Below are 25,320 nucleotides of genomic sequence, written 5' to 3' on the forward strand. Positions count from 1 at the left end.
ATAAACATAAGACAATGTGTATTGGTCATTGGGTCAATTAATACCGAAATATATGCATAGACCAGCTCTTTCCTCTTGATACAGAATACCAAGGAAATCTGTCATTGGTCTTCTATGTTGCTCATTTGCACATGCAAACTCCTCCATTTCACTGTTCTGCCTGGGTGCTTTATGTATTCATCTTGTGTAGGGTCAAGGGCGTAGGAACCGGGGGGGACGGAGGGGACGTGTCCCCTCCAATATCGGAGACAGGCGCATTTGTCCCACCTAAAAATTATACCGGATCTGTCAGGTTTCTGATATGTGTCCCCCCCAATGTTAAACTCATTCCTACGCCCCTGTGTAGGGTTATAAATCAGTTTGATCATAACAATGCTGAGTAGAATGAACTTTGTTGTGCTTTTGGGCATGTTGTTTTGCTGCAGCAGAACAAATAAGACTGTTAACACACCAAAAACACAGATGCATTATGATAACCACATTAATTTAGAGTAATTTTTAATAGTACAATGCCAACAGAAACTATCAGTGGGGTAACCAACAGAAAATAACTTGCTCTGGCGGCACATTTTCCCCCAAAACCTCAGATATTATTTGCTGAGTGCGTATGTAATCTTTGGGCCCACCCGTGCATGCCTTGAGTTTATTGTGAGTGGCCTCGAAGATAGAGGAACATATGAAGGGGCCGTTCGCTCTACTTCCTGTAAAATACGCTTGACAGGAACACCTATGAGACGTTAGCCGACATTGTTTCAGAAGAGAAATGGATGGTTTGTCAACTGTTCCTTTCGGTGCAAAGCCGTTATAATTAACCTACTGTCTGATGATAATATTGATGAACTCCTAACAAGTAAGAGAATCTATTTTCTGCAAACTGAAGGCTCAGTGTCTCTTCTCGCATTCGATTGTTGGTCGGTTTGCATATTTTATCTCTTCTCAGAACAAGAGCCAGACACAGTTTTTCTGGCTTCGTGACTTTGAATGTCGTTGAGGTTTGTCTTTGTCCTTTTGTTTAATCCTGAAGGTATTTTATTGCTACTACATTTCTGCAGAAGTGTCTAGTTCTGCCTCCATTCCTTTTGCCATGCTGGAACTGCACACTTTGCACAAGTCATTTAATTGAGGGAGACCATAGTGCAACTAGTGCAACCTATCATTTTCCTTTGGTTATACTTTTCTTGTAACCAAGGGCTTGTGTAAGTAACTATTAGAAAGCACATACGGACAATTTAACTTGGAATGACTTGTCTAGACACTTTCATTTTGTGACATAGTATTTATTGGTTAAAAGGAGAGATGTCTGTCTATAAAATAACTTGAATGCAATGCTACCCCTTTATTCTTAACTTAAAGATGTAGCATTTACTCAAAGGATGAATGTCTTCCTTATAGATTAAATTTCAGTTTCTGTTTCTTTGAAAAAAAAATAGATTTGAAGCCCTTTACCTTCCAGTTCTAAAGCTATGGCTAGTATGGCTAGTTTGCAAAGCCTGGACATCAGTGCAACTCCTACCTCACCAATCAAGGACTTTGATCAGAAAGAGGAGAAAAGATCAGAGAAATACCAACACCTCCGAGGGCGAAACAATAAAACGTCCTGTCGAAGCCCGCCGAGAGATGTGGATACTAGATTAATAAAAGATATGCTTCAACACAAGAGACACCTGGAGTTCCAGAGAAGGAGATCTGGGAGCCCAGAGTTTTGCCTGGAGAGGGCTGTGAGTTCAATATATTGTTCCACAAAAAGAAACCCACTGGCAAAGACAGGTCATGTGATGGATAAACAGACCCAAAGGACTGCCACGTCCAAAGAGGACCCGACAGGGGTGTTGACCTCAAACAGATTAGGGGTTAATGACCCAAATCCTGGTAAATGGGTAAGTCTTTCTAATACAATTATTTATACCTTCTTCTGCTTTTAATAAAGCAAAGTACATTTGCAAGTATGATTACATTATGCATTTTTGTTGTTCCTAATTTGTTTTCTTTCTGATGTTCTTAGGCTACATTATGGTCAGAACCTTTACCGTTGAAAGATCAGAAGGAAGATATGCCAGGGCAACAGGAGACAGCAGGTTTCGCATCAGTATCCCTAACAGAGAAGTCCATTCAGCAGAATATGAAAGGTACGCAAACAAAAAGAGAGAACGTATGGTAACAGCCTCATCTTTTATATTTGATTCTTGCATGGGACTTATTTTTCATTTATGTTAATGTGGTTCCTTCTTTCTCTTGAAGGACAACAAACAACTAGCATCAAAACAATCACAGCAACTGAAGATTTCCATACAACCATGTCCTCTAACTCTCGTATTCTCATTGAAGCTACAGTAGAGCAAAAGATATTACAAGAGGCCTGTGTGCAGACTGAGTGAGTTTGAGTTATACTGTTCGGTTCTGATAATATATGGAAAACAAATGTTATCAATGGCTTACGTATATTTTGTTTTCCATTACAGCCCTGGCCTGGTCACTGTTAAGGGATCTGTAGGTTAACATTTCTTTTCTTTTTTATTATCAAATTATTTTGAGCTTTTGCATTTGAGAGGCTCTAAACAAGCCACAGTGAGGAAGCAAAAAATCCTTCATGCAGTGGATCATAAAAAATAGTTACATCTATCTTATGATTATCTATAATGTTATTCATCCTCATGTCCCTCTTCTAACCCTAAAGGATGTTCAGCAACTCGCTGAGTACTTGCAGGTAATAAAACTCTTTCACGATAGCTAGCTACATATTTTTTATTAATATCTCAAGGACAAGGAATATCCATTACCCATCAGGCGTGTCAATGACGGTTACAGAAAATCCAAACATCTCTCCCTGCCTTGTTTAGGAGGCTTTGTGGAGAGAGGAGGCTTTGAAGAAGAAGATGGCCATCCTTCAGCAGAGCGCATCCAGCCTGCTAAACTCCTCTGACAACATTTGGACTGTAAGATTTCACTTGTTGTGTCCTCTGCGCTGAGACCATACATTTCACCCTAGTAATGCCACAGTTATCTTTAGCATTCCATAGAAAAGACAAAAGCTTATTTCTACTTTCCTGTGGTCATACTTTCATTCAATTATATTGAATATATATTTAACCAAATATAGTTCTACTTCTACTACAAATACTTATGGACGGTTTCCCTTTAGGTCAAAGAGTAAGTCTAAATAAAAAATACTGTTTGTGCAAGATAAGCAGCTGTCATTCAGCTGCTGTCGCCTCAAGAAGGCAATTCATGTGGTTTGCCGCTTCCTGCCTCTTCTCAACCCGGCAGAGGAAGAATACAACCTGCCATTCTCTCTGACTCTGATAGAGAAAGGTTGTGTCACTCAATTTGATTTGTATGGATGTTGCATGCTGCTTCCAACTGCCGTATCTCAGTCAGTATCTCTTCCAGGGTTGCTTCTGTGTGTATGTGTATGTAGCTCTGTGTGTGTGTATGTGTAGTCAGGGAATAAAAACAAAAAACTGTCATATAGGAAGCAAAGGTTATTCAAGCTTGAAAACGGTTCACTAGAACCGTTTTCTAAAGCCACCTTGTTTCTAAACCACAATTTCCCATTAACCTTTTGCTTTTTACCTCACCCTTGCCTGTGGTACCAGGTCCCGCTTGCAAAAGAGAGGCACAACCTGAGTGAGACTTTAATATAAATAAAAATTCTATAGGTTAAAGAATTGTAGGGGAAATAAATAATTGAGATGAACCGTGACTTGACCAAGATCGACTTGCCCTTTGCTAGTGTGTGCACATACGTTATATTCTGTCACAGACTGAGGCATGTATGTAACTTTTTCCGTGTGCAGTACCGCTTGACAGACAGTCTGGCTTCCTCTCAAACCCACACAGGCTCGCTGCAACGAGGACCTTCTGACAAACAGGATAACATCTCTAGAGGCGCAACTGCAGCTCTGCTTTCAGGTAGGAATCGTTCAAAATGATACCGGCCAAGCACCCAAGCACAGTTTTCAAAAGGATTGTGCCTTCTGTTTCACAGTTCAACAAGGATGTTTTCATGGTGTTCTCATGTTCTTATGTTATGCTTTGTTTTTCTAATTGTAAGTGTAATTGCACCCTGATCGGTTTCTGCTTACGAATGTTGGTGATACTTAACGCTCTGTGTTGCTGCCGCTGTGCTCCCCCTCAGAGGCTCCCTAAAGACGGACTGAAGAAGCTGGTCCTGACAATGGAGAGGCAGAAACTGGTGTACGAGGAGAAGGCCTTGGCTGCCCTGCAGAAGGCCACACTGGAGAAGACAGATGCATTGGTTAAGTCGCACCACTTCCAGGTCAAAAAATACCCAGCTTTTACACAAAACACATCATATAAATACAAATTATGTACTTCATGGAGTTAGCTTATAGTTAACATTTTCATGCTTCTATAAGTATTGAACATGTATTGCTGTAGGCTATACATTGTGGTAACGGGTCCAAAATATGTGTCAGTAAAGTGGACAATGAACCTTTCGAAGAAGGTGTAGGTTTGTATTCGAACTAGAACGATACACATTCATTTGTTTACTTAAGAAATAAACTAATGTCAATGTTTAAACAATAAATCACGACGGAATGTCCCCATTATGTAGGCCTACTACCGCGATGATGGCAATTAACGTCCCCACACCCCGTCGTCGTAGAATGGTCTGTTTCCCAATTACGGCAGTGCCCTTCGCGTTGTATTCTTACCTATTCATCTGTAGTTTACCAACATTTGGAACACTTAAAGCTAAGATTTCTTCACAAATAATTTGCACTAACGATACGGATTACGCATTTCTTGATCTACATTTTCCTTGCTGATACTTCTCATTATTAACCGCTAGGAGGCGCTGGAGACAGCCAAGACAGAGTCGTCGAGGTGGCAGTGTCTTTATGAGGAACAGAAGCAGATCTCAGGGCAGCTAAAGGAGTGTCATGAACGCGCCAGTGGACAGGTGGACCAGCTGCACAGCCAGCTTAAGGTACTGCCACAAAGCAGGATATAATAACGCCAAAGCAAGGTCATATTTAGCGTCATCAGGACAGCCTCTCATGCTGTTCAATGTGTGCTAAATCTTGTCTTGATGCTTGATCAAATGCTATAAGGATATAAGGGAAGAGGTGTGGCAAGGTTGACATGTGTGTCTCTGCCATGCAGCTGTCCAGTGGCCAGCAGGAGGTGCTGAGGGGGAAGGCGAGCACTCTACAGCGGGTCCATGAAGAGATGCAATGCAACATCTCCCTGCTGGAGCAGACCAATCACGCCCTGAGGAATGACCTCTGCATGAAAGGTCAGACTTAGAAAAACAAAGTTCAGCCGCCATGTACGTTTTCACATGCAAGAAGTATAAGATTAGGTCCTTAAGGTAAACAAATAAGGGTTAAAAGGGTGTTTAGCCTGGACAAACAGTTTGGTTGTAAAGTCTTTTCTTTCAGCAACTGAAATTACAAAACATCTCAGAGTTTTAATGAATTAGTGTTATTAATTAATCAATAAATAATCTAGCATTTAAATACTGTTCGGAAGGAATATTCTCAGACTAGTGAGACAGGCGAATCACATTATTGTATAGCAATAAACCCAAACCCATCCATCTACTCCTCAGCCCGTACCCTCGAGGGCCATGACTTCACAGTGCAGGTGTGCCTGCCATCAGAGGAACCTGAGGAAGACCAGAAGGAGCGGGAAGACCAGGAGGAGGATGAGGAGGAGGACAGGGTGGAGGAGGACGGGGAGGACAAAGAGGAGAAGGAACAGTCACTGCTGGTGCAGGAGCTTAGGGACACGCAGGAGAGACTCAGAACCAAAGGACAACAGGTGACCAATATGTTAGTAAGCACTGGTGGAATATACTGGGAGGCATTGACAAAATATCTAGATCTAATATCAATACACACAGCATGTAGCCCAGCCTTTCAGTGGCCCGAAAGGTTGCTGGTTCAACAACCTTCATACCTTTACTTTATATACCTTTACAACAACTGTTATATATTGGCATCTTTAACAAGATATGTTTATATGCAGTATTGGAGCTCCCTCTACTGGACGTGTTGTGTAGATTCTCTGGTGTGTTGTTGTAGACATGCAAAGTTTATAATGTGTTGTATTATTTCTCTCAATAAATGTGGCACCGTGTGTGTGCTTTTACTCGCTTTGGCTTGTGTGTGTGTGTGTGTGAGTGAGCCATCAGAGTTCATATATAGCAACCCCATCCCCTCAGCAGAATCTGTATCAGAGCTGTGGGTTTTTGAACAAGACGACAAGAGAAGTGGGCAGTGGGCCATTTTTAAGGCGGGCTGTAGGCTGCCAAGCCAATCAGAAGTTAGAAACTTTACCTTTTCTATTGGCTGAATAATATTCTTTAGTTATTCATGATTTGCAATTTGGTTGGCAAGAGGCATGTTTGGGTTAACCCTGCCCATTGCCACCGCTGGCCCAGAGGGCGGGCCTCTCTGTGAAAAGTGAGAATGGAATGTCTCTGAATTGCTGCTACCATGGTCAATGGTACTCACTCACAGTAGACAATCAGTATGTCTACGTTAAGTTATGTTTTGGCGCAAACTTTTATCGTTCTAATAATAAAATAAACCTATTGCAGCTTTAATTTGCATCTATTTTGTATTCAAGGTTTTGTGTTTTATGTCCGTGCATGGGTGTTGTTGTTGTGTGTATGAATCTGTGTGTGTGTAGTGTGTGGATCTGGAGGCAGAGCTGGAGGCCATGCAGCAGGAGTACAGGTCCAGCCAGGCCCGGCTGACGCAGTGCAGGGACCAGCTGAGGCTCCTCAGCCAGCGGCACAGCAGCACGCTGGCACGGGTGAGAGAGAGAGAGAGAGAGAGAGAGAGAGAGAGAGAGAGAGAGAGAGAGAGAGATGAGGCTTCTTCTTTTTGCATCTTTCAGTTTTAAATAATAACATGTAACTTTTTGTACATAAAATGCAATGTGGTTCAAATATTGAATAAAGATGAATAAAGGTAAATGCCCTTACTTTGCCTGACTCAAGATGCACGGGACACCCGATAATCAATGTTTTTTAAATATTTTTTCTATAGGGGTCCCGAAGATCCTGGACGAGGATGTTTGTCTGGCTCATTGTGCTCCTGGCTTTCACAGGGGTTGCCATGTTGTCACTGTGGCACCCCCCTTTCAGGGATCAAGTCGCCATCATCCTCTCAGACATAGAGACCAGAATTGAGGACTATCTGATGGAAATGGCTTCCCACCGCCACTGTTACAGACCTGTATGAAATATATGGTAATAATCTTATTATTCAAAAACAGCTATTTAAATGGAATAGATAAATAAAAAGTTCTGAATTATTTATCTTAGTAATTTTAATGATAACATTGGACTATCTTTAGTGAAACTTGATGAAGTGGGAGGAATAGCCTATATGACATTCATGGTACTTGCATAATATGTAGTTGGCATGACTGCAGCAAGTTAAAAATAAAAAAGCAGATAATCCAATGTAATCTAATGTGTTCATCAGTTACCTCATTTTATAATTAAACTTTCTGGAAACATCCAACCAACACTGTTGACATTTTATTTTTATATATATATCACTTCATCTTTTTTTGTGAATAAAGTGAACAGAAACCTTTATATTTACTAATAAAAGAACACTTATCAATAGTGCCCATGTGGTCCATGAAATAACTTAGAAAACATCATGGGAAAAAGGGCCTTAGTAGCAGGGCTGGTTGACATCCTGGTTTAAAGACACACATTTACTATTCAAAAGACATTTGATGTGACAAAAGATCACTAAGCAAATAGGTGCCATGGGTCAGATCAGGTCCAGCAGTGAGGAGATAAAGCCCTCAACAACTATACTCATGTATCACACCAAGGAACTTTTATATAACCTGCATAGGTTTCTGAACACAGCATTTGTGGCTTGAACGTCACAGTTGCTCGACCATGACCTTGGTGTAGTGTCAGTGTGAGAACTTTAACAATAATGCTTTGTTTCACAAACTTAGATTATCCATTAAATAAATTATATTGACATTTGGTGGACAGCTGATATAATTGAGCTGCATACCATTATAGCTGTTGAACCAGGCAGATACATTTGTCTGTTGTCAATTACCTATGAGCTTTGCCAATATAACACATAGCCAATTTGATTGGTTGTTAACCACCTTTCCAATCTCTAAATAGGAATTTTCTGTGAAGAAAATCTAATCAAACCATTTCTAAATATATATTTTAGTACAACAAAAGGAATAAGAAACAGAACACTCATCATAGGCAAGCTGAGCAGAATGTCCCTCTGAGTCACAAGGAAATCACAAATGCTATTTTACAACAGGAGATAATACTCATCAATGCTGTGTATATTTAATGTTATATTCATAAATTATGTTTCACTAATTTTGTTGAACAATCATTAAAAAGAATTGTACACATTGTAACAGTTCACTACTTACCAGTGGAGCATGAGGAAACTCAAATATTAAGGACAAAGAATAAAGGATTGTACATAACTTTTGTGTTGAACCAATTTTTACTTGCGATTTGTGAAACATGCTATATAAAAATATGAAATGTAATACTTACAGATACTTTTTAATTCCATAACGTTTTGCAAAAGAAAAAAAAGACCACCCTACATCTTGTCAATTAACCGACTTCACGGTCGGTAACCCACCACCCCCACAAGTTTGGTTAGGGCCAAAGGTAGATGACTGCAATAATATATTGGATAATGTTTAATGACACAAATATACACTAAAGACACAACTCTTATGTTGATCTGCCTCATTTATTAGCATTTCCTTTTATTTAACTTTCCTTTGAATTAAACAATGAAGTAAAAAATAAAAGGGACGGTTTTCATGTTCTACCATCTTTAGCTGGATCCAGAGTCCAAATACACTCAAACTGAACCTTCCGACACAGGCCTGAAGCCATTGCCATTGTATTCCTGCTATTGCCATTGTATTCAGTGTTTGTTTTTTTAACAGTTCCAGATAAATCCCCATTATAGATGAATACTGACACAGCATATCCACTCTGCGACGTTTGACCTCTGTCTTTCCCACAGTACTTACCTGTATGTTCCCCAAATACATGAAAGTGTGTTCAAGGGATGGATATAACCCGCTTTCACGTCAATCTCCCTGGGACCCTGGCATCAAAGGTAGGGGAATGCCAGTCTAATTTGAGACTAATTAATAAAGTAACTACATGTAGATGGCAGCATTATATTACCCAATATGAAAACAGTGTTATGGGTGATAAGCTGATTATGATTGTTTCTTGTTTTCCGTATTTTCCCACTATAGACGATGAAGTGCCAATTCCTCCTGCTGTGTTGCCTGGGGGTGTGCATGTTGAACGTTGCAGCTTCCCTAAAAATGTGTGCCTTCAACGTTCAGAGCTTTGGGGAAGCCAAGGCCAACAACAAAAAGGTCATGGGACTTCTAATAAAGGTAAGGTTTGTGTACATAATTCAGATTTCCCTACATGAAATGAAGAGAAATCTACATTAAAGGAATATCTTCATTTAAAATGTTTAATGGTGAATGGTAATGTTGTTTAATCTTTTTCTTCCTGTGAAGATCCTTGCCAGGTGTGACCTGTGTCTGATTCAGGAGGTCAGAGACTCTAAAGGAGGAGCCATACCCCGGCTGGTCAAGGATCTCAACAGGTCCAACACCGTTCTACATTAAAGTGTAGAGGTTGCTCCAGTGTCAAAGGACCTGGTAGAGAAATTGAGTACACATCTCCAATCTAAGATGCTGTTATTCGCTCATCTTTTTCCTTGATATTCTAGCCCTCGTCCATCCTCCCTCACCTGGATCCGCTTGGGCGCCATTATGAGTTACCTTTTTTTTCGGATTGTCTGTTTTCAGGTTCGATAAATCCAATTCCTATGCCTACATTGAGAGCAAGAGGCTGGGGAGGAAGACATACAAGGAGCAATACGTTTACATTTACAGGTAGCCTCCTGCATCGCATCAGATACGACTGAAGCCCTTCTTCAACTGAAAGATCTCATGCCGTCTTGCTGTTGTTTGTAATGCTCTTCAGAGACAACGTGCTGCAGGTGAAGGACCATCACCAGTACCACAAAACGGAGGCAGAGGGCACAAATGACACAGACGTTTTCTCCAGAGAACCTTTCATTGTTCGCTTTCACTCCCCTGCAACGCGTAAGTGGACCTTTTAAAATTCTTCAGAACGCTTGGGGAAATCTAACTAGTAGGAAGTAGGAAAAACATGTTGTATTGTTTTGGTCGGATGTGTGAGACGTGAGGCACTGATCATGGCTCCATTCTTAGTGGTGAAGGATTTCATCCTGATTGGTCAGCACACCAGCCCCAAAACAGCCATGAAGGAGATAGATGAACTGTACACTGTCTTCAAGGACATCTACAAGAAGTGGAAGATGGATGTGAGTTCAGGCAAACCTTTTTTAAATAGTTTAAATCATTTAATTTTATAAAAAGAAAAAAAATCTTTCAAATTCGTTTTTCCCAAATGGCCTTTCTGCTATGAGTACGACTGGGAGTTAATCGGCTGTCATTTCCCCTCTATTTCCTGTTTATGTTGTCCCAGAATGTTGTGATCCTAGGAGACCTAAACGCCGGATGCAGCTATATCACCATCAAGGGCTGGAGAGCGGTGCGCCTGCGGAGCAACCCCAAATTCAGCTGGCTGATCGGAGACGAGCAGGACACCACCGTTAGGGAGAGAACACACTGTGCTTACGACAGGTGAGCGGTGCTAAGCTTAAACAAACATGTTCAATATTATTATTAAAATACAATAATTGCCGGTTGAAGAAAAGTTGAATTTGTGTCTTTTGAGACACCAGAACTTTTATGGAGTATCTCAGACTAGGACAAAAATAAGTATGTCCATTTTAATTCCCGACAGGATTGTTGTCCATGGACGCGAGATCCTCCATGGCATTGTCCCGGGCTCAGCTCAACCTTTCAACTTTAAAAAGGAGTTCCACCTGAGCGAGGAGGAGGTAGTTCAACTTCTTTCATTTAACACACACACACACACACGCACGCACACGCACACGCACACACACACAGGTTAAAGAACTAATGTTGTTAACAGGCAGGGAAAGGTATGTGTGAGTGTTTTAGGGAGGTCCGGTGAATGTTTTTTTTTGGGGGAGATTCAGTGTTTGTGTGCGTTTGTGTTTTGGGGAGGTACAATGTGTGTGTGTGTGTGTGTGTGTGTGTGTGTGTGTGTGTGTGTGTGTGTGTGTGTGTGTGTGTGTGTGTGTGTGTGTGTGTGTGTGTATGTATGTATGTGTGTGTGTATGTATGTATGTATGTATGTATGTATGTATGTATGTATTGTATGTGTGGGTGTTTGTTTTTTTGTGGGATGATGTTGGGTCTAGAGCCCTTCTTTTGAATGTAAACACTGACACACTTTTCTTTTGATTGGTATAAAGGCTCTGGAGGTCAGTGATCACTTCCCGGTTGAAGTGGACCTGAAACCCAACCACCGCTACAGGCTGCGTAATGAATTATAGACCGGACAGGACAATCATCCTCAGCAGCCAGCTCCCCCTTTCCACTGGAACCCTTTCTGTTTTACTGGATGAACACATTTTGTATATATATTTGATCAATTTATTTTAAATATTTGTTCTTAAATTATAGTGGCCATGCCAACAACAGCAACATAATGATGGAATGGTAGCAGTCGGTTGTACTCAGAGGCAAATAAACATCACTTGTTACAGTGTGGCGGAAGTGAGTGCTGGAGTTTATGTTGTGCATCTGAAACCACACCACATGAAAGCTGACGATATTCTGTGACACGGCTCAAGGTAAAGACAAAGGAACTTTTACGACTCCACTTTTATATAAGTGCATTTCTAATTATGATACTACAGTCCTATGGTTGTCTTTTTCTACTTGTTGATGATTGTTGGTTGGTTCGCTGGTTATTTTCTCAGCCATTCTTTCTCATCGAAAGTGCAAGTTTATACTTTTGTTTCGACAGGAAGTGACTTGAATTAGCAACAGAAGTGACACTTTGCTGGGTTCACTCTGCGCATCAGAAATATGCTATAAAAAAACATGCTTTAATTCCACATGCCTCTATTTCAGTCTTAAATGTACTCTACTACTTTTGACTTTAAAATATCACTCTTCAAACATTGCAGAACATAATGGATGATGACCAGTAAGAACGACTGTAATAAAATGCACAATATGCTTTATTAACAACTCAATATATTTTTGGGACATTTAAATTACGTTGTAACATATACAGCTCTTCCCTCCATTGTAGAATTGGACTTTGAGTTCCTGCAATCTGAAGAACAATTCAGGACAGATACCTCCAAGGAGAATCCTCCAGTCCAAACTGCGGTAGACGAGGCTCTGCATCAGCAAACCCTTAGCAGAACAAACGGGTGCTTACTCACAGGAAACAAAAGGTACAAACATGTCTGAATATGAGGACAAAGAAGACTGGGAGCATAAAGAAGTCCCTAAGAGCAGAGGGCCCGCTGTCCCCGAGGACCTGCAAGAGGATGCTGAAAGCGCAGATAAAACACTCTGCAAGACAGCAGAGGAACAGGAGGCAGAGGAACCAGAGGAGGGGCTGCCATCGATGTGCCGTAGCCACAAGCTCTGGGACGACTATAAAGAGGACAGGGTCGCTACAGGAGAACCTCTGGCCCCAGATGGAAGCAAAGTAAGAAATGAGGTGGAACTAGGTTGGAGCGAAAGTGATGAGCACATGGGCTATTTTCAGAAAGGACCTCAAGACGAAAGTTGGATGAACACACAAGGTGATTTTCTTCCGGAGGAAGGGAGAGAGAGACATAACGAGAGGGGTGCGGAGTCGGATGAGTCGATGTACAAAGACAAAGAGAAGGAGGAGAAGAAAGCTAACTTCCTCCCAATGCTGTCTCCCCGAGAGGATGGAGGTCTGTGCGGAGATGAGGACGTTCTTAATTTTCCTATACGAGACCTAGTGCAAAGTCTGGGGGAGCTTGTGTCTGGAGATGACATGGTGGAGGGCTCTTCTGAAAAAGGGAAGGAATTCACCGGGGATGACCACCAACAGGCTGGCGGCTGGCGGAAAGACGAGGCCGCAGATGAAGAAAGCAAAGGCAATCTGGATGCAGTGCTTTCTGCCTCGAGTGAGATATCTCATCTTGATAGAGAGACAGAGCCCACACTGTTAGCTACAGGAAATATTGACAATAAAGAAGACCAGGATTTGGGTCCTGGATGGACAGAAACAGTTGTGGAAGCAAAGTGCAGGGCTTTCACAGCTGGGGCAACGGACAACAAATGCAAATCAAAAACCCTTCCATATGCACAGAGAACTATGCTGCCGTGTTGGAGTGATGTTGGAGAGGCGATAAGTACCTGTCCAGAGAATACAGATCATACCCAAGATGAGGCGGAGCTAATTGGAGCAACCAACACATGCTCTCCATCAGATAAATATCTTCATAATTTCTACGACTATACATGTGCCACAGAGTCCATATTTGACATAAGACCACCAATAATACACACCATCAGCAACAGTGATGATATCCAAGCTAACAAGACTGATGGGGAATGCAAAAGAGATGATTTAAGTCAGCATGAGTCAGCTCCTGCACTCAGTCCACCACCATTACAGAAACACCACGCCGAGATGAGGACAGTCTGCGAAGACTCATCTCTGACAAAGATCTACACCACATGGGAGTCACCGACTGGTGGTGAGGACAACATGTGGGCAAACATGCCTGGGTTCTCTCAAGAGTCCATGCTAAACACAGAAGACAGAGGCAAGCAGAACTCACAGTCTTCACTTGAAACTGCAGAGTCTGCCGAGGTGGCCTCAAAAGACCCCTTCAACACAGACGTTCAGGGTGACATACGCCCAAGCACCTTGTTGTCCAATCAGGGATCTGTGGATGACGGTTTCTTCTTCACCCATGAGGACAAGGCTTCGGGAATTGCTGAGCTCGGATATGATGGAGACGAGTATGAAGACAGCAGGAATTGGGAAGAGGAACAGGAGAGAATCCAGGCTTTCTACAAGTTTTACAATGAAAACGATGGGGAAATGGATCAAGAAGGTGAGCATGTACACAGTCTTTAAATAAGGACACCTAAACACCAAGATAATAAGTTAACCTTGGACTGATTTTATTTGGTAATGTTTTGATCGCTGTGTAGGCAGAAAGACAAAAGTACACTTTTGCATGGATCTGTTGCCTCAAGTCTTTCACTATGATAGTGAGGAGTAAGTGTCATTCATTTCTCTTATGCAAAATTGGCTCATGATGGTCAAACCAACTGCCACATGTAGATCTGAACTAATGTCTACCAACTTTTCTGTAATGTCAGGGATTCATTGGACAGTTCTACTGAGGTAGAGGAGGAGATGATCCCTGAATACAACGTAAGAGGACTATTACTACCTGAAAGGATGTCAAGCACAATTTGAACATCTGCATCCTCCAAATGCATATGATGCACATGCAAACAATACAGTAATTCTATTTTTTTAGGGGAAGAGAGAAAATGATACACCCACAATGAACTCCAATCTACAACTCAACCGCGATGTGGTACCAGAGACTGTAAGTGCTTTAAAAGTTCTTAAATTGAGTTGATTTGTGGATAAAGTACAAAGAACTACATTTAGAAATTATCAAATAGATGTAATATTTGATTGGTTTCGCCTATGAAGATATATCTTTCATTATCCTCGTAGGGTCTTGGGTTGCTGAAATTCATCCTCAAGATGTTCCTAGTGGTGGGGACTGGCCTGCTGGTGCTCTGGTGGACTATGGACGAGACTGACTTCCTTCGACTCCCTCTTTTCAAGGGATAATATGCCTACCTTCTTTATTCATGTGAAGCATTGCATGGCTTGTCCAAAGTATATTCCATTAATAAATTTGTATTTCACAAAAAAATAGTTAAGTAAATCTGTGAATGACAGTTTAGAGCCATGGAGGATTTCAAGACGGAGTCCATGTGTGGGCTGGTTTATAATTTTCAAACAATACATTATTGGAAACGTTACGTATATTAGCTTTTAAACTTACAGCCGAGGACTCGTTGTCGCTTGTCGCTGTTGAAATTAAATAATTTCTCGTATCACAAAATATAATGCTCCTGCTCGTTCAGTGTCCGCCCGCCTGAGTTCTGAACCTGAGGAGGAACTTAGTGATGGGTCGTTCCCGACCGAATCAGTTCGAATGAACGAATCTTTAACAAGAACGAACCGAACTGATTCTTCTCTCTCGTTCGTCTCGTTCGTTCTCAGACTCGACTCCTTCCAGACCCAATAGTCGCTGACTCTCTGACTCGCTGTTCGTTCAGTAACTGTGAGTGGTGAAGAGGGAAGAGGCTTAGTGAGCGAGGGTACGATAATATGATACAATATCAGTGAAAAGGTAAATGCATGCTGTCTTTGTACTTTCTGTGTCATGCCAGATTAATCATAAACTTGAATGTCTCGTCAATCCGTCTCGTTCTCTCATGGTTCATTCTCCCCCACCATCATTGCTAAATCAAGTCTATAATCTTGCTGATATGTTAAAAATCCAATAATCAACTACACCCCCCATCCCGCTGCGTTTGGTTAAAGTTGTAATGTTGTGTTGATTGATAACCGACTTCCACTATCGTTTGAGAATGAGAATGAGGGAGGAGTTGAGTCTGACTGACTCAGCTGAGAACCGTGCATTCCATGATTCGATTCACCACTACCGGAAACTCGACTGAACGAACGAACAACGAACGATTCTGAACGACTTTTCTTGGCGAACTAAACGACGCGAACTGAATCAAGGAAAATAATCATTGAATCCGTCACTAAAGAGAACGAGGGAGGAGCTGAGTCTGACTGACTCAGGCCCCGTCCACACGGAGTCAATTTTTTGGTGAAACCGCATAAGTCTTGTGCATTTCGGCCGACCGTCCAGACGGAGCCAGCGAATCCAGTGCCCGAAACCGCACATTTCTGAAACCATGTCCGAGGGTGGTTTAAAATCTAAACCATGCCTATGCGGTTTCGAGTTAGGATTCGTGTGGACGCCTGAAACGCAAACGATGACGTCATTAGCCCCCCGCCAGCTGGGCGACGTCAGCGTTGCGTAGAATTGTTTATTTATTATTTTATTTGCATTATTTTTGTAGCTTTAAATACAGCCCCTTGACAAATTTAATTACTAACTGTTCATTAAAAAGTATTTCTGCTCAATTTAAAAGGTTGAATCTCCTCGTGACTGAATGTTTGTATACAGCGCGCAGGCTTGATGCGCTCTATTTTTTTCTGTGGAGAACCAGCACCTTGAATATTTAAGTTTTTGTCAACAACAACAAAAAAGATCCAAGACAAACGATGGCCAAGGGTGGCGCCCCTGCATCGCTGCTCAGGCTTCAAAACGAAAACCATGACCGCCAAAAGGAAACGGAACTGCCGCGTGTGAGTCATCTGTGGCGCCTGGGTGCGCGCGTTTAGTTTACTTTTAACAGCCGTTGCCAAGATGGGTGGAGTTACTTGCTTGGATTAGGAAACCAAAGCGGGAACTGCCCTTGTCCATCGAGTGAATCAAACATACTCTATATTTCATAGTTAGGCACCAAAATAGTTGGTTTCGTCTTAGTAGATTGTGGCTGTATCATATCGTAGTTTGTGTACATTTCACGCACTGTTTGAGCAAAGGCAGCCTGTTTAAGGAACTCAAAACAACACCATGTCCACGCTGAGCAACACATCCGACCAAGAAATAAGCGCACTGCTTGATGACTATGGAATAAAGCACGGACCGATTGTGGGTCAGTACAATCCCTTATGTTGATATGGAGTTTACGTTATGGAGTGGTTTATAAGTATTGGATATTGATTTGTTTTGTTTCGCCTAACAATAGATTCAACCAGATCACTGTACGAAAAGAAGATACTACAGGCCATGGGTAATAAGGGAAAGGCAAAACCATCCTCCGACAAAACCTTCTACAGAGAAGAGGGTAAGAAAGTTACTCCTAGATCCATGTCCATATCCATGTCCATATGGCAATATCTCCATGTCCATATAAGGTAGATAGCAAGCGTTATGTTTCAGCTTCTTGAGTTCGGAGTTTATCCGCGATGAATCCATAAAAAGACAGTTTGTGTTAATGTTAACCAACATTCCTCGGCTCCTATTTGATGCTCGTTATGAGGATAGTATGTTAATAATGCGACCTATATTCACCATGATACCTAACCCCCCATGTGTGTACGGTATCATGGTGAATAGAGGTCGCATTATTAACGTAAAAAAAAAAAAAGTTTAGTGTTGGAAAACATTGTCAGTCTTTTAATTTCAACATGGGTTTCACCCTGGTTGGACAAACTAACAGGGCAGCACAGAGGAGGACTCCCATGGGCAATATTGGCATATTCAAACACCCTCATTCTACCTCATTGTGTACACTTGGCTGGCTTGATCACTTCCTAAATGTTGGGTCTTTGTAAGTTATTCCACAGTAATAACTCTTCAGAGCAAGGCAAGAAAAAACGGATCTTATCTATTTTTGTTGTTCTAATTTCAGAGGAAGAAGTTACCTATTTGAGCTATAGGTCACCTGTAAGTATCCTCAAACATGATCGACTTTATCAAATGTATCTAAAATACATCATGTATAAATTGTTCCTTTACGCCCTTTTTTTTTTTCTTCAGTCTATGAGTGAAGGCTATGGAGACAGGTAAGATTCAAAATTACATCAAATTATTGTATAACCTCACATTTACTTACTATAACGGCAACTGAAATACGCTTCTCTGAGCTCTTAAAGATAACATGTCATTTCCAATCAGGGAACAATACTCGCAATCAGGCCAGGAGTACGCTCAAAGGAACCTTCAGGATGCGTAAGTTATCAGTGTAATGCATTTCTTCATATGTCACAGAACACAACAAAAACTATGTTTTTTTTATTCCCCTTTTAGAAATCCCTTCTTAAGATCAAGGTCTGAGGTCTACAGGAGTCCAGATGTTGTTGACAAGTAAGTACTAACTTATGGTCCATTTGAATTTACTTTTAGGTTTGTCTCCTCAAAGGACAAGTCCTACATATATATTTTTTTGATTGTGGCATTCACCAATGAGGCAACCAAAAGTATCAGAATGGGTTTGGCATTAAATCTTAAAGGACCTTTAAAAATGGGCAGAATCTTGTTGCAATCGTCATCATTGTTAATCACTTCAATGTACCTAGAGTCCTCATGTATGTAAACAAATCTTACCATTCTCATTTCACAAAGGCACTGAACAAAGATGCATTAGCAAATGTTGTGGATTGTCAGTACATTGTAGCAATGAGTTCTCTGACTGACTTTAATGAACACAGTAGAAGTCATGTTCATGTTTGTCTGCCAACCCGTGCACATGCGCACTGTTTTACACTGAAAAGTTCTTCAGTAAATCCTTTTTAGATTGCTTTGAGGTCAAATATATATATATTTTTTTTTTTAGGCACTACGACACACCTTTGACTTACAGCACTGCGTCCTACTCAAACGCCACTCCAGTAAAATGTAGCTTGCCCGTTCCGGAGGAGAAGTCTCATCGCCTCATTCCACTTTGGGTACAGTTTGTGGTCTTTCTGGTTGTTGCAGTGTTTCTGTACTTTGTGATTTGCAACATGGAGTCCACCCACAGTGAGCCTTTTAAACAAGTAAACTAAATTCCCTCTGGATTTTAATGGGGAATGCAGTGTTTCACTCACCTTTTTAATTGATTTTCAAAAAAAGTATGGCATAAATTCAATCCCTCTGAATGAGGAATATGTACTTTGCCAGTCTAAAAAGTATTTTTCCAAAGCAACACTATAGTATAAAGCACAGATTTGCTTTATTATTTATGTACAGTTGCTTCAGTCCATATTGATTAACCCTGGGGCCGTGGCAAGAACAAAATATTTGGATCGGTCGTGTTCCCATCCATGTACATAAAATAACTTTTTAAAAGAACTGTCAAGGACAGAAATTGCATTGTATGACTGCTGAAATGTTAGCATTTAGTTGGGGGTTGGTTGAAGAAATAAAGAAACCGTTTTAGAAGGCATTAGAAACATTTAGTAGAAGCTTCTGGTGGCAGAATCTGTTACATTTGACACTTTATATACTAGAGCCTGTCACTTCCTTCCGAAATTAGCATTTGTACTGCGTTGCCAATTCCATGTTGTATTTCCTGACCATTGTTGTTAATCACTGCATATAATACTTTACATTATTTAAAATAAATTTGATCAACCCTATAAAATGCAGTTGTCATTTTAAGTTAAAAAAACAATTCTATCACCTTAATACCAAATCAAATGTGGAAAAAACCTACTACGAAGGGCAAACAATAGCGTACTTCATTTAATATTCAGCTTGCTCAGTTGCCACCTTAGTTGCCAAAATGAATATACAATACAGCATTATCGGCGGATTTAACAGTCAAACCTGTATCTCTGAAATATAAAACCTGTTTAACATCAGTGGCTCCCAATACACGGAGCAATACAGTTGACAATACTGTTTATTTACACACTTATTGCTAAAGGACTAGAATAATAGGGGTAGTCTCACTACTTAAACTAGAAAAAGTCTAATCCTTTAAGGATCATTTATCTGTAGGAGATAAGACATGGGCGTAGTGGAGCTTGTTAGTGTTACTTAGTAAAAATAAATAAAACGATGGACACCCTGTGTACATACAAACTACACATGGACACCTGAGGAACACATTCTTTGCAGGTTCATTCAAGTCGCTATTACCATTCTGCACATTTAAACATGGGATTACAGCAATAGCCTGAGTGAATCTGAAGTCTAGTATGAGTTCAATGTGGACTTCATTTCTAAATTCCTTGCATCCTTGGTAGGTCTTCCATATCCATGATTTAATACAAGAGGTCCGAACATACTACATTGAAACTGCAACGAGACCCGCTGTCATTTCCAATTTATCCCCATTGGCACAAAGGTTATGTGTTGTTTGTTTAACATAGTTGTGGTTAGTGTTCAGCGTGACGGTACATCTGGTCTTACTTAACGTCCCATCCTCAAACTGCTTTTAGTATTTTAAAGAGGGGGTGTGGTGGTTGAGCGGGGTATACCTATCGCTGTGCAGCTCTTTGGAGTTTGCTCTGGCCTCATCAATAACCGCAGACTTCCCAGCAGCCATTCCACGAGGGGGCTCAACCTTGAAGCTACAACATCAAAGCCTTTGCCATCATCGAAATGCCAGTCGACCACTGGAGTACAATGCAAATGTTCTGTTTAACTAAAGATCCATCAGAGCCATTCGCCAGTTCCAAGGTCTTGCCAGACTGAAAAAAAATGGGGGAAATTATAGACCAATAGTATGCCATATTATCCACATTCCATCTGGTTTTCTTAAATTGTTTGAAAGTTGTTACAAATAAATGAAATTATTGCGCGGAACAGGAACGGCAAACAAAATGTATATTGCTAGCATCATAGCTTAACACATAGCCACAAAAAATAGTTGCAGTCACAATTTTCAAATAACCTTGACTGACCATATAATGGTTGCACTGAACTGATTTTAATTTAACGATTCAACATACTTCAAAGCGCAAAATTAATTGGAAAAATAAATCTATTCTCATGTTTAGCTGAAGAAAACTTACAAAATCCAGCATGCCTCAAATTACAACTACATTTCGGTGGTATAAACACAGACAAATGAATCAATGTATTGATATATCCTATACCTTAGGATGTATTCACTCTTTGCAATGCTCGTCATATCTTGTTGATTGATAAGGCAACGTAAGTGTTGTCCACACCTGCATGAGAAAAAGATAAAGAACACATTCCTGAACTCACAGTTCAATCGATGGATTAACCTCAACTCTACATTAGATTGACAGGATGAGAAGTAGATTAGCTTGCGAAAGAACTCACAGGTCCTCGTCTCCCTCTCCAGCTCAGACGGCTTTTCCTGCCTTTGGCATAGGACCTTGGCCACGATGATGATAATGATGAGCGCGACGACAAACGTCAGGCCCGACACCAACCAACTGATTACCATAGGACTCAGCACTGGGTCAGGATCTGGGAAGGACAGGACAAGCCAACACATAACCAAGCTATTAACAAATACCTGATTGGTGACAACACTGATTAGTGTTAAAGGGGACATATTATACCACCATGTGTGAGTGTGATAAGTCCTTACAAGTCGTTTCGAAAATCTGCCCCTTATGACATCACAAGTGGCCGTGTCCACCTAGATGTGTGCTGGATAGATCAGTCGACCAGCCTACCCAGTGGACTGAAGTAAACGTTGCTCTTCTATCCAGCAGAGATCTAGGTGGACACGCCCACTAGGGATGTCAGAAGGGGCAGAGTTTCGAAAGGGCTTGTAAGGGCTAATTACACTCACACCTCGTGGTATAATATGTCCTTTAAAAACAAGTCAGCCTTTAAAATTGACTTGTTTAAAATCAAGCTCCCCTGTATATAAGTGTGACCCTCCAGCCAAAGAACCACAGTTTATGCAAATTTTAAAGTGTGCTGTCGTCTTTCAATCAACAGCGCAAGAGGAGTTACCCTTGACATGACCGCTTTGAGGCATTATATGTTCTGTGAGCAATTCAATTGGTACCAAGCCTTACAATTCAAAAATCTTTTTTTTTTTTCTTACAGACAAGGTAAACCACAAGAACTAACATATAGTCAACAATTTTGTGTAATAAAAACATCTGGTGTTTTTATGTAGAGCTGGTCAATCAGTTTTTTTCTCTGAACCAAACCCAGAAACACCATCCATAGCTCCAAGTACCCTCTAAGTCCATCACACAACCTAGAACCCCTCCCCGGACCTGTGGCTCTCACTAACCTCTGACGGATATGGGCAAGGGCTGGCTCTCCCTGGATATGAAGGTGCGGCCCCCTAGCTGGACGCGGTACAGGCAGTAGTAGTAGCCCTCGTTGGAGCTCTGGGCGCTGGAGAAGGTGAAGGTGACGGCGGGCGTGAGCGCGGGCAGCGACTGGCGCACGGTGCCGTTGGAGCGGCTGAGGCGCAGCTGGAAGGACGCCCCTGGGTACTGCTGCTTGGTGACGCAGGTGATGTTGAAGCCCTGGCCCTTGATCACCGAGCCCACGGGGGCCTCCGTCGACGTGTTGTACCAGTGCTGGGGAGTCAGCAGCTCCACTAAGCAACGTCCAGAAAGGAAGACAGACAGACTTCAGTTTTCTGGGAACACTAAGGGCCGTACACAACACTTTGGAAAAGCTAGAGTTCAGCATTGTGTCTTGGCGGTTTTTACAGGAGCCATTCTGGATCGATAAATCCACGTTGGAGGTAATTTGTAGGTTGGCTCCAACTGTGCTATAAATCTTCATAGATGGATATCTGCAGTACTGCACATTGACGGCTCTTTTCTCAGGGGAATTGGACCACATAAATCTTACAGCGTGGTTGAGTCAAATCTAGTATCCTTGTTATCTTACTCTAAAAGAGTTTGATATATACCAATGACATCTCTTTCTGCACATCCAAAAGCTCCCTGATCCTTTCAGACTTAAACAAGCTTTCTAACGGGGAGGGGGGGGGGGGGCTGGGGACACACACCAGCCAGCACGACTTACCCACGGTGATGTTGATGGCGTTGCTGGGGGGAGAGGCGAGGAGCTGGGAGGGGGAGCTGCCCCTGATCCGGTACACACAGCTGTAGCTGCCCTGGTGGAAGGTCTCCAGGTCGGTCAGGGTGAGCTCCACACGGGTCTGGCTCTGGTCCACTCGCTGAGTCACCAGTGGCGTGGACACGCCCCGCTTGTACAGGTGGAAGTCGCTGAGGTGGTGTCCCAGGAGCACCATGCAGCTGAAGCGCACGGCCTCTCCGGCAACAAACACAGCGTGCGGGGACAGCAGGGACAGCGTCGGCATCAGCAGGGTCCCTGGGGGGAGGGGGGGTTTGAGGAGAAGTTTGAGCAAAGACTCACACGCTCAGATAGTGAATATCTGAGGTATAGAGATACAATACCTTTCTCACTCAGGCCATTAAACGGTAAGGCTGCTCATCAAAGTAATCTGTTCCAATCATATTCAAACTTGTAACATTGAAACTTTTTGTATGAGGGTTTTAATGTAGGCCTGGATCTCACAACCACAACCCTGCTTGTGCTTTTCCGGCGTCTTTCATCTTTGATTTAATTTCACACAGAGGATGTCTGGTAAGAAGCTAGTCTGGCTGGGGGAGGGCCACTGAGACTGGTGACTGAAAAGATAACTTCAGGCCATGGGGTAGGTTTTATTCTGCATTACTGACATCTTCTGGATTAAATTGGCCATTCTTCTCCTATATTCTAATTAATAACAATTTAAACAAACCATTTCTAAGTAGTCTCACAGTTACTAAAGTGACCAAAATTATTTTTTTTGAAATCTGTAACACTCATTGCAGATGTATCAGTGTCCACTTTTACTATGAAGACTTGACTTGGACTTGCACTCAAATACTTAAAACCAGCTCTGCACCTCTGTGAGAAGGTTATATTTGTTGATCAGCATGTTTCGTTCCAATGAGCAGGAAGTCATAGCTGGATATCAATGACATCCAGCAGATGCTTTTGAAGAGAAGTACTTTTCACCTGAGCATTTGACACCGGCATCGTTCAGGTGGGTGCAGTGGGGGTCACTGTGGAGGACAGTGGCACAGCGCATCAGGCTGGCCTCGTGGCCCGAGCACTGGACATGACGAAGCCAGATCTCCCCGCTGCCTTGCCCGTATGCTGCCCCGTGAAGGGCAGATTCGGCCAAGCCACAGCCCAAATCCAGGCACACCACATCAGCCTCCCTCAGGTCCCAGCCATGGTCGCAAACCGTCCCCCACTGGTTGTGGCGAAGTACCTCGACTCTCCCTGAGCACTCGTTGTCTCCATCCAATAGCCTTATATGAGGTCCATCTGTTATGGTTAAAATGTGCAGTTAACCCTCAGGCAGTAGGTTAAAACATGAGAAATGATGGTCTCTTTTTTTCCCCCAAAGATTGTGTCCAACTCTTACCAAAAGCCCCAACTTCATTCAGTTGAACATGCAAACTGCCTGTGAGAGTCGATTAAAGGGTTGAAACATGAAAATTAGTAGTGACACAAATTAAACATAAAGAGTCATACGCAAGCACAAGGTCAAAAACCGAATGGCCCAAAGGGTCGCACATCCTCCAGGCGGTGACAGAAGTTAACTTAAGTAACGAATGCGCAAAATGCGCAACGACTGAGGACGTTAGCTACCTTATAACCCAGCCATGTGAAGCATGGTTATTTAGGAAATCGCGTTGGCTACTTACCTAGTAAAGAGATGAGCTGGAAAATCCGGAGCATCTTCTAACCTTCCATGAGACGGCGGTGTGGGTAGGATGCCGACACCGACGCGGACGCAGGCAGGCGTTGGTTCGCTCTCTCCGCACACGACATTAGCTTGTCTGCTATACTGAATTATCTGACAAGGCTGGCAACAAGCACAGGACGGATCAAAGCGGACGGGCTGGTTCATAGCATTCTGAAAGGCGTGACGGTGAAACAATATTAAAGCTGACTTCACGGACGTGTACTTGTTGTTTTGAGAAAAGTACGAACTAAAGTCGAACAGGAATGTTGTGTTGTTATTTGCTACATACCGTGTGTTTGTGTGTGTGTGTGTGTGTGTGTGGGGGGGGGGGGGGGGGGGGGGGGGTATCGTGCTTACGTCACCACAGTCACAGACAAACGTTATGCCCTGACGTGTTAAAACCGTTCCCCTTGTCACAGACAGGGGTCACTCATACCGCAGATATCCCGTGGTCCAACTGCGTCCAGTGGACCATGTCCCTGGTCCTGCCCTTCCGATACTGCCTCGTGTCAGAGAATGTTGGTTTCAGGACACTGAACCCTCTGCTGTACACACAGTGATCATATGAATGGTGTCCACCACCTGCGCAAGCACAAGGAGAAGTGTGGATCAGAATCATGTTCTTTTAACTTCTCCCCTGACTATGACTAGTAACACTTTACAGCCTCTCCTCCATGAAAGTTATAGCCTACCGTTAAAAATGACGACTGGGTGCTGTCTACTCCCTAAGGGTTGATTGTGTTATTTAGGATAATTATTACATCACATTATTCATTTTGTTTGGCTGTAGCTGCAGGGACTTGTTTGAACACGAGGGAGAATATAATGGGTGTCTGTCCAGTAGACACCCATTATATTCAATGGTTATGAAAGCCCAGACGCATTGGCTTTTACATTTAGACCTCCATTTTAGCTACTTTATTATGGTTCACTATGAATGAAGACACAGAACCATTTGGAACCTTTCTCTCCCAGAATGGCTGCCACCTGGTTAATAAA

General features: G+C 42.2%; 4 protein-coding genes across 8 annotated transcripts; 3 read left to right on the forward strand and 1 right to left on the reverse strand.

The window, feature by feature from the left end:
- The first annotated feature begins 720 nt into the window (after positions 1-720).
- Positions 721-7,673, forward strand: traf3ip3 (TRAF3 interacting protein 3). Of its 2 annotated transcripts, none has more exons than XM_079740807.1 (14): positions 721-850; positions 1,431-1,877; positions 2,003-2,126; positions 2,239-2,371; positions 2,460-2,487; positions 2,675-2,704; positions 2,838-2,933; positions 3,838-3,909; positions 4,136-4,255; positions 4,814-4,951; positions 5,128-5,260; positions 5,576-5,787; positions 6,661-6,786; positions 7,023-7,673. In XM_079740807.1, exons 2-14 carry the CDS (start codon positions 1,464-1,466, stop codon positions 7,215-7,217), a joined length of 1,821 nt encoding a protein of 606 aa, XP_079596933.1. In that variant the 5' UTR covers positions 721-850; positions 1,431-1,463; the 3' UTR covers positions 7,218-7,673. The 2 variants fall into 2 exon arrangements, with proteins under 2 accessions (XP_079596933.1, XP_079596932.1); XM_079740806.1 differs by having other exon boundaries at positions 4,136-4,276; positions 7,023-7,666.
- Positions 7,093-15,560, forward strand: dnase1l1l (deoxyribonuclease I-like 1-like). 4 transcript variants are annotated; one of them, XM_079740805.1, is made up of 12 exons: positions 7,093-7,225; positions 9,027-9,122; positions 9,268-9,414; positions 9,544-9,632; positions 9,838-9,924; positions 10,016-10,137; positions 10,267-10,379; positions 10,544-10,701; positions 10,865-10,961; positions 11,403-11,564; positions 11,697-11,783; positions 12,251-12,392. In XM_079740805.1, the coding sequence occupies exons 2-10, from the start codon at positions 9,072-9,074 to the stop codon at positions 11,481-11,483; spliced, it is 945 nt and encodes a 314-aa protein (XP_079596931.1). In that variant the 5' UTR covers positions 7,093-7,225; positions 9,027-9,071; the 3' UTR covers positions 11,484-11,564; positions 11,697-11,783; positions 12,251-12,392. The 4 variants fall into 4 exon arrangements, with proteins under 4 accessions (XP_079596931.1, XP_079596930.1, XP_079596928.1 ...); XM_079740804.1 differs by having other exon boundaries at positions 11,403-11,783; XM_079740803.1 differs by lacking the exons at positions 7,093-7,225; positions 9,027-9,122; positions 9,268-9,414; ... (4 more) ...; positions 10,544-10,701; positions 10,865-10,961 and adding exons at positions 14,149-14,215; positions 14,320-14,374; positions 14,484-14,555; positions 14,690-15,560 and having other exon boundaries at positions 11,528-11,564; positions 12,251-14,048.
- A 966-nt stretch (positions 15,561-16,526) lies between these two features.
- Positions 16,527-19,212, forward strand: LOC307078814 (uncharacterized protein). The gene is made up of 7 exons (XM_079740809.1): positions 16,527-16,764; positions 16,858-16,956; positions 17,524-17,558; positions 17,652-17,677; positions 17,790-17,843; positions 17,922-17,978; positions 18,448-19,212. The coding sequence occupies exons 1-7, from the start codon at positions 16,683-16,685 to the stop codon at positions 18,656-18,658; spliced, it is 564 nt and encodes a 187-aa protein (XP_079596935.1). The 5' UTR covers positions 16,527-16,682; the 3' UTR covers positions 18,659-19,212.
- Positions 19,213-19,381: 169 nt separating this feature from the next.
- Positions 19,382-24,630, reverse strand: LOC307078813 (uncharacterized protein). The gene is made up of 8 exons (XM_079740808.1): positions 24,281-24,630; positions 23,998-24,036; positions 23,583-23,897; positions 22,581-22,889; positions 21,829-22,143; positions 20,892-21,041; positions 20,699-20,773; positions 19,382-20,290 (listed from the first exon to the last, which is right to left on the reverse strand). The coding sequence occupies exons 1-7, from the start codon at positions 24,312-24,314 to the stop codon at positions 20,730-20,732; spliced, it is 1,206 nt and encodes a 401-aa protein (XP_079596934.1). The 5' UTR covers positions 24,315-24,630; the 3' UTR covers positions 19,382-20,290; positions 20,699-20,729.
- Between the last annotated feature and the right edge of the window lie 690 nt (positions 24,631-25,320).

Source organism: Pollachius pollachius (assembly GCF_949987615.1).
Source record: "Pollachius pollachius genome assembly, chromosome: 8".
In the NCBI taxonomy this organism is placed as follows: domain Eukaryota; kingdom Metazoa; phylum Chordata; class Actinopteri; order Gadiformes; family Gadidae; genus Pollachius; species Pollachius pollachius.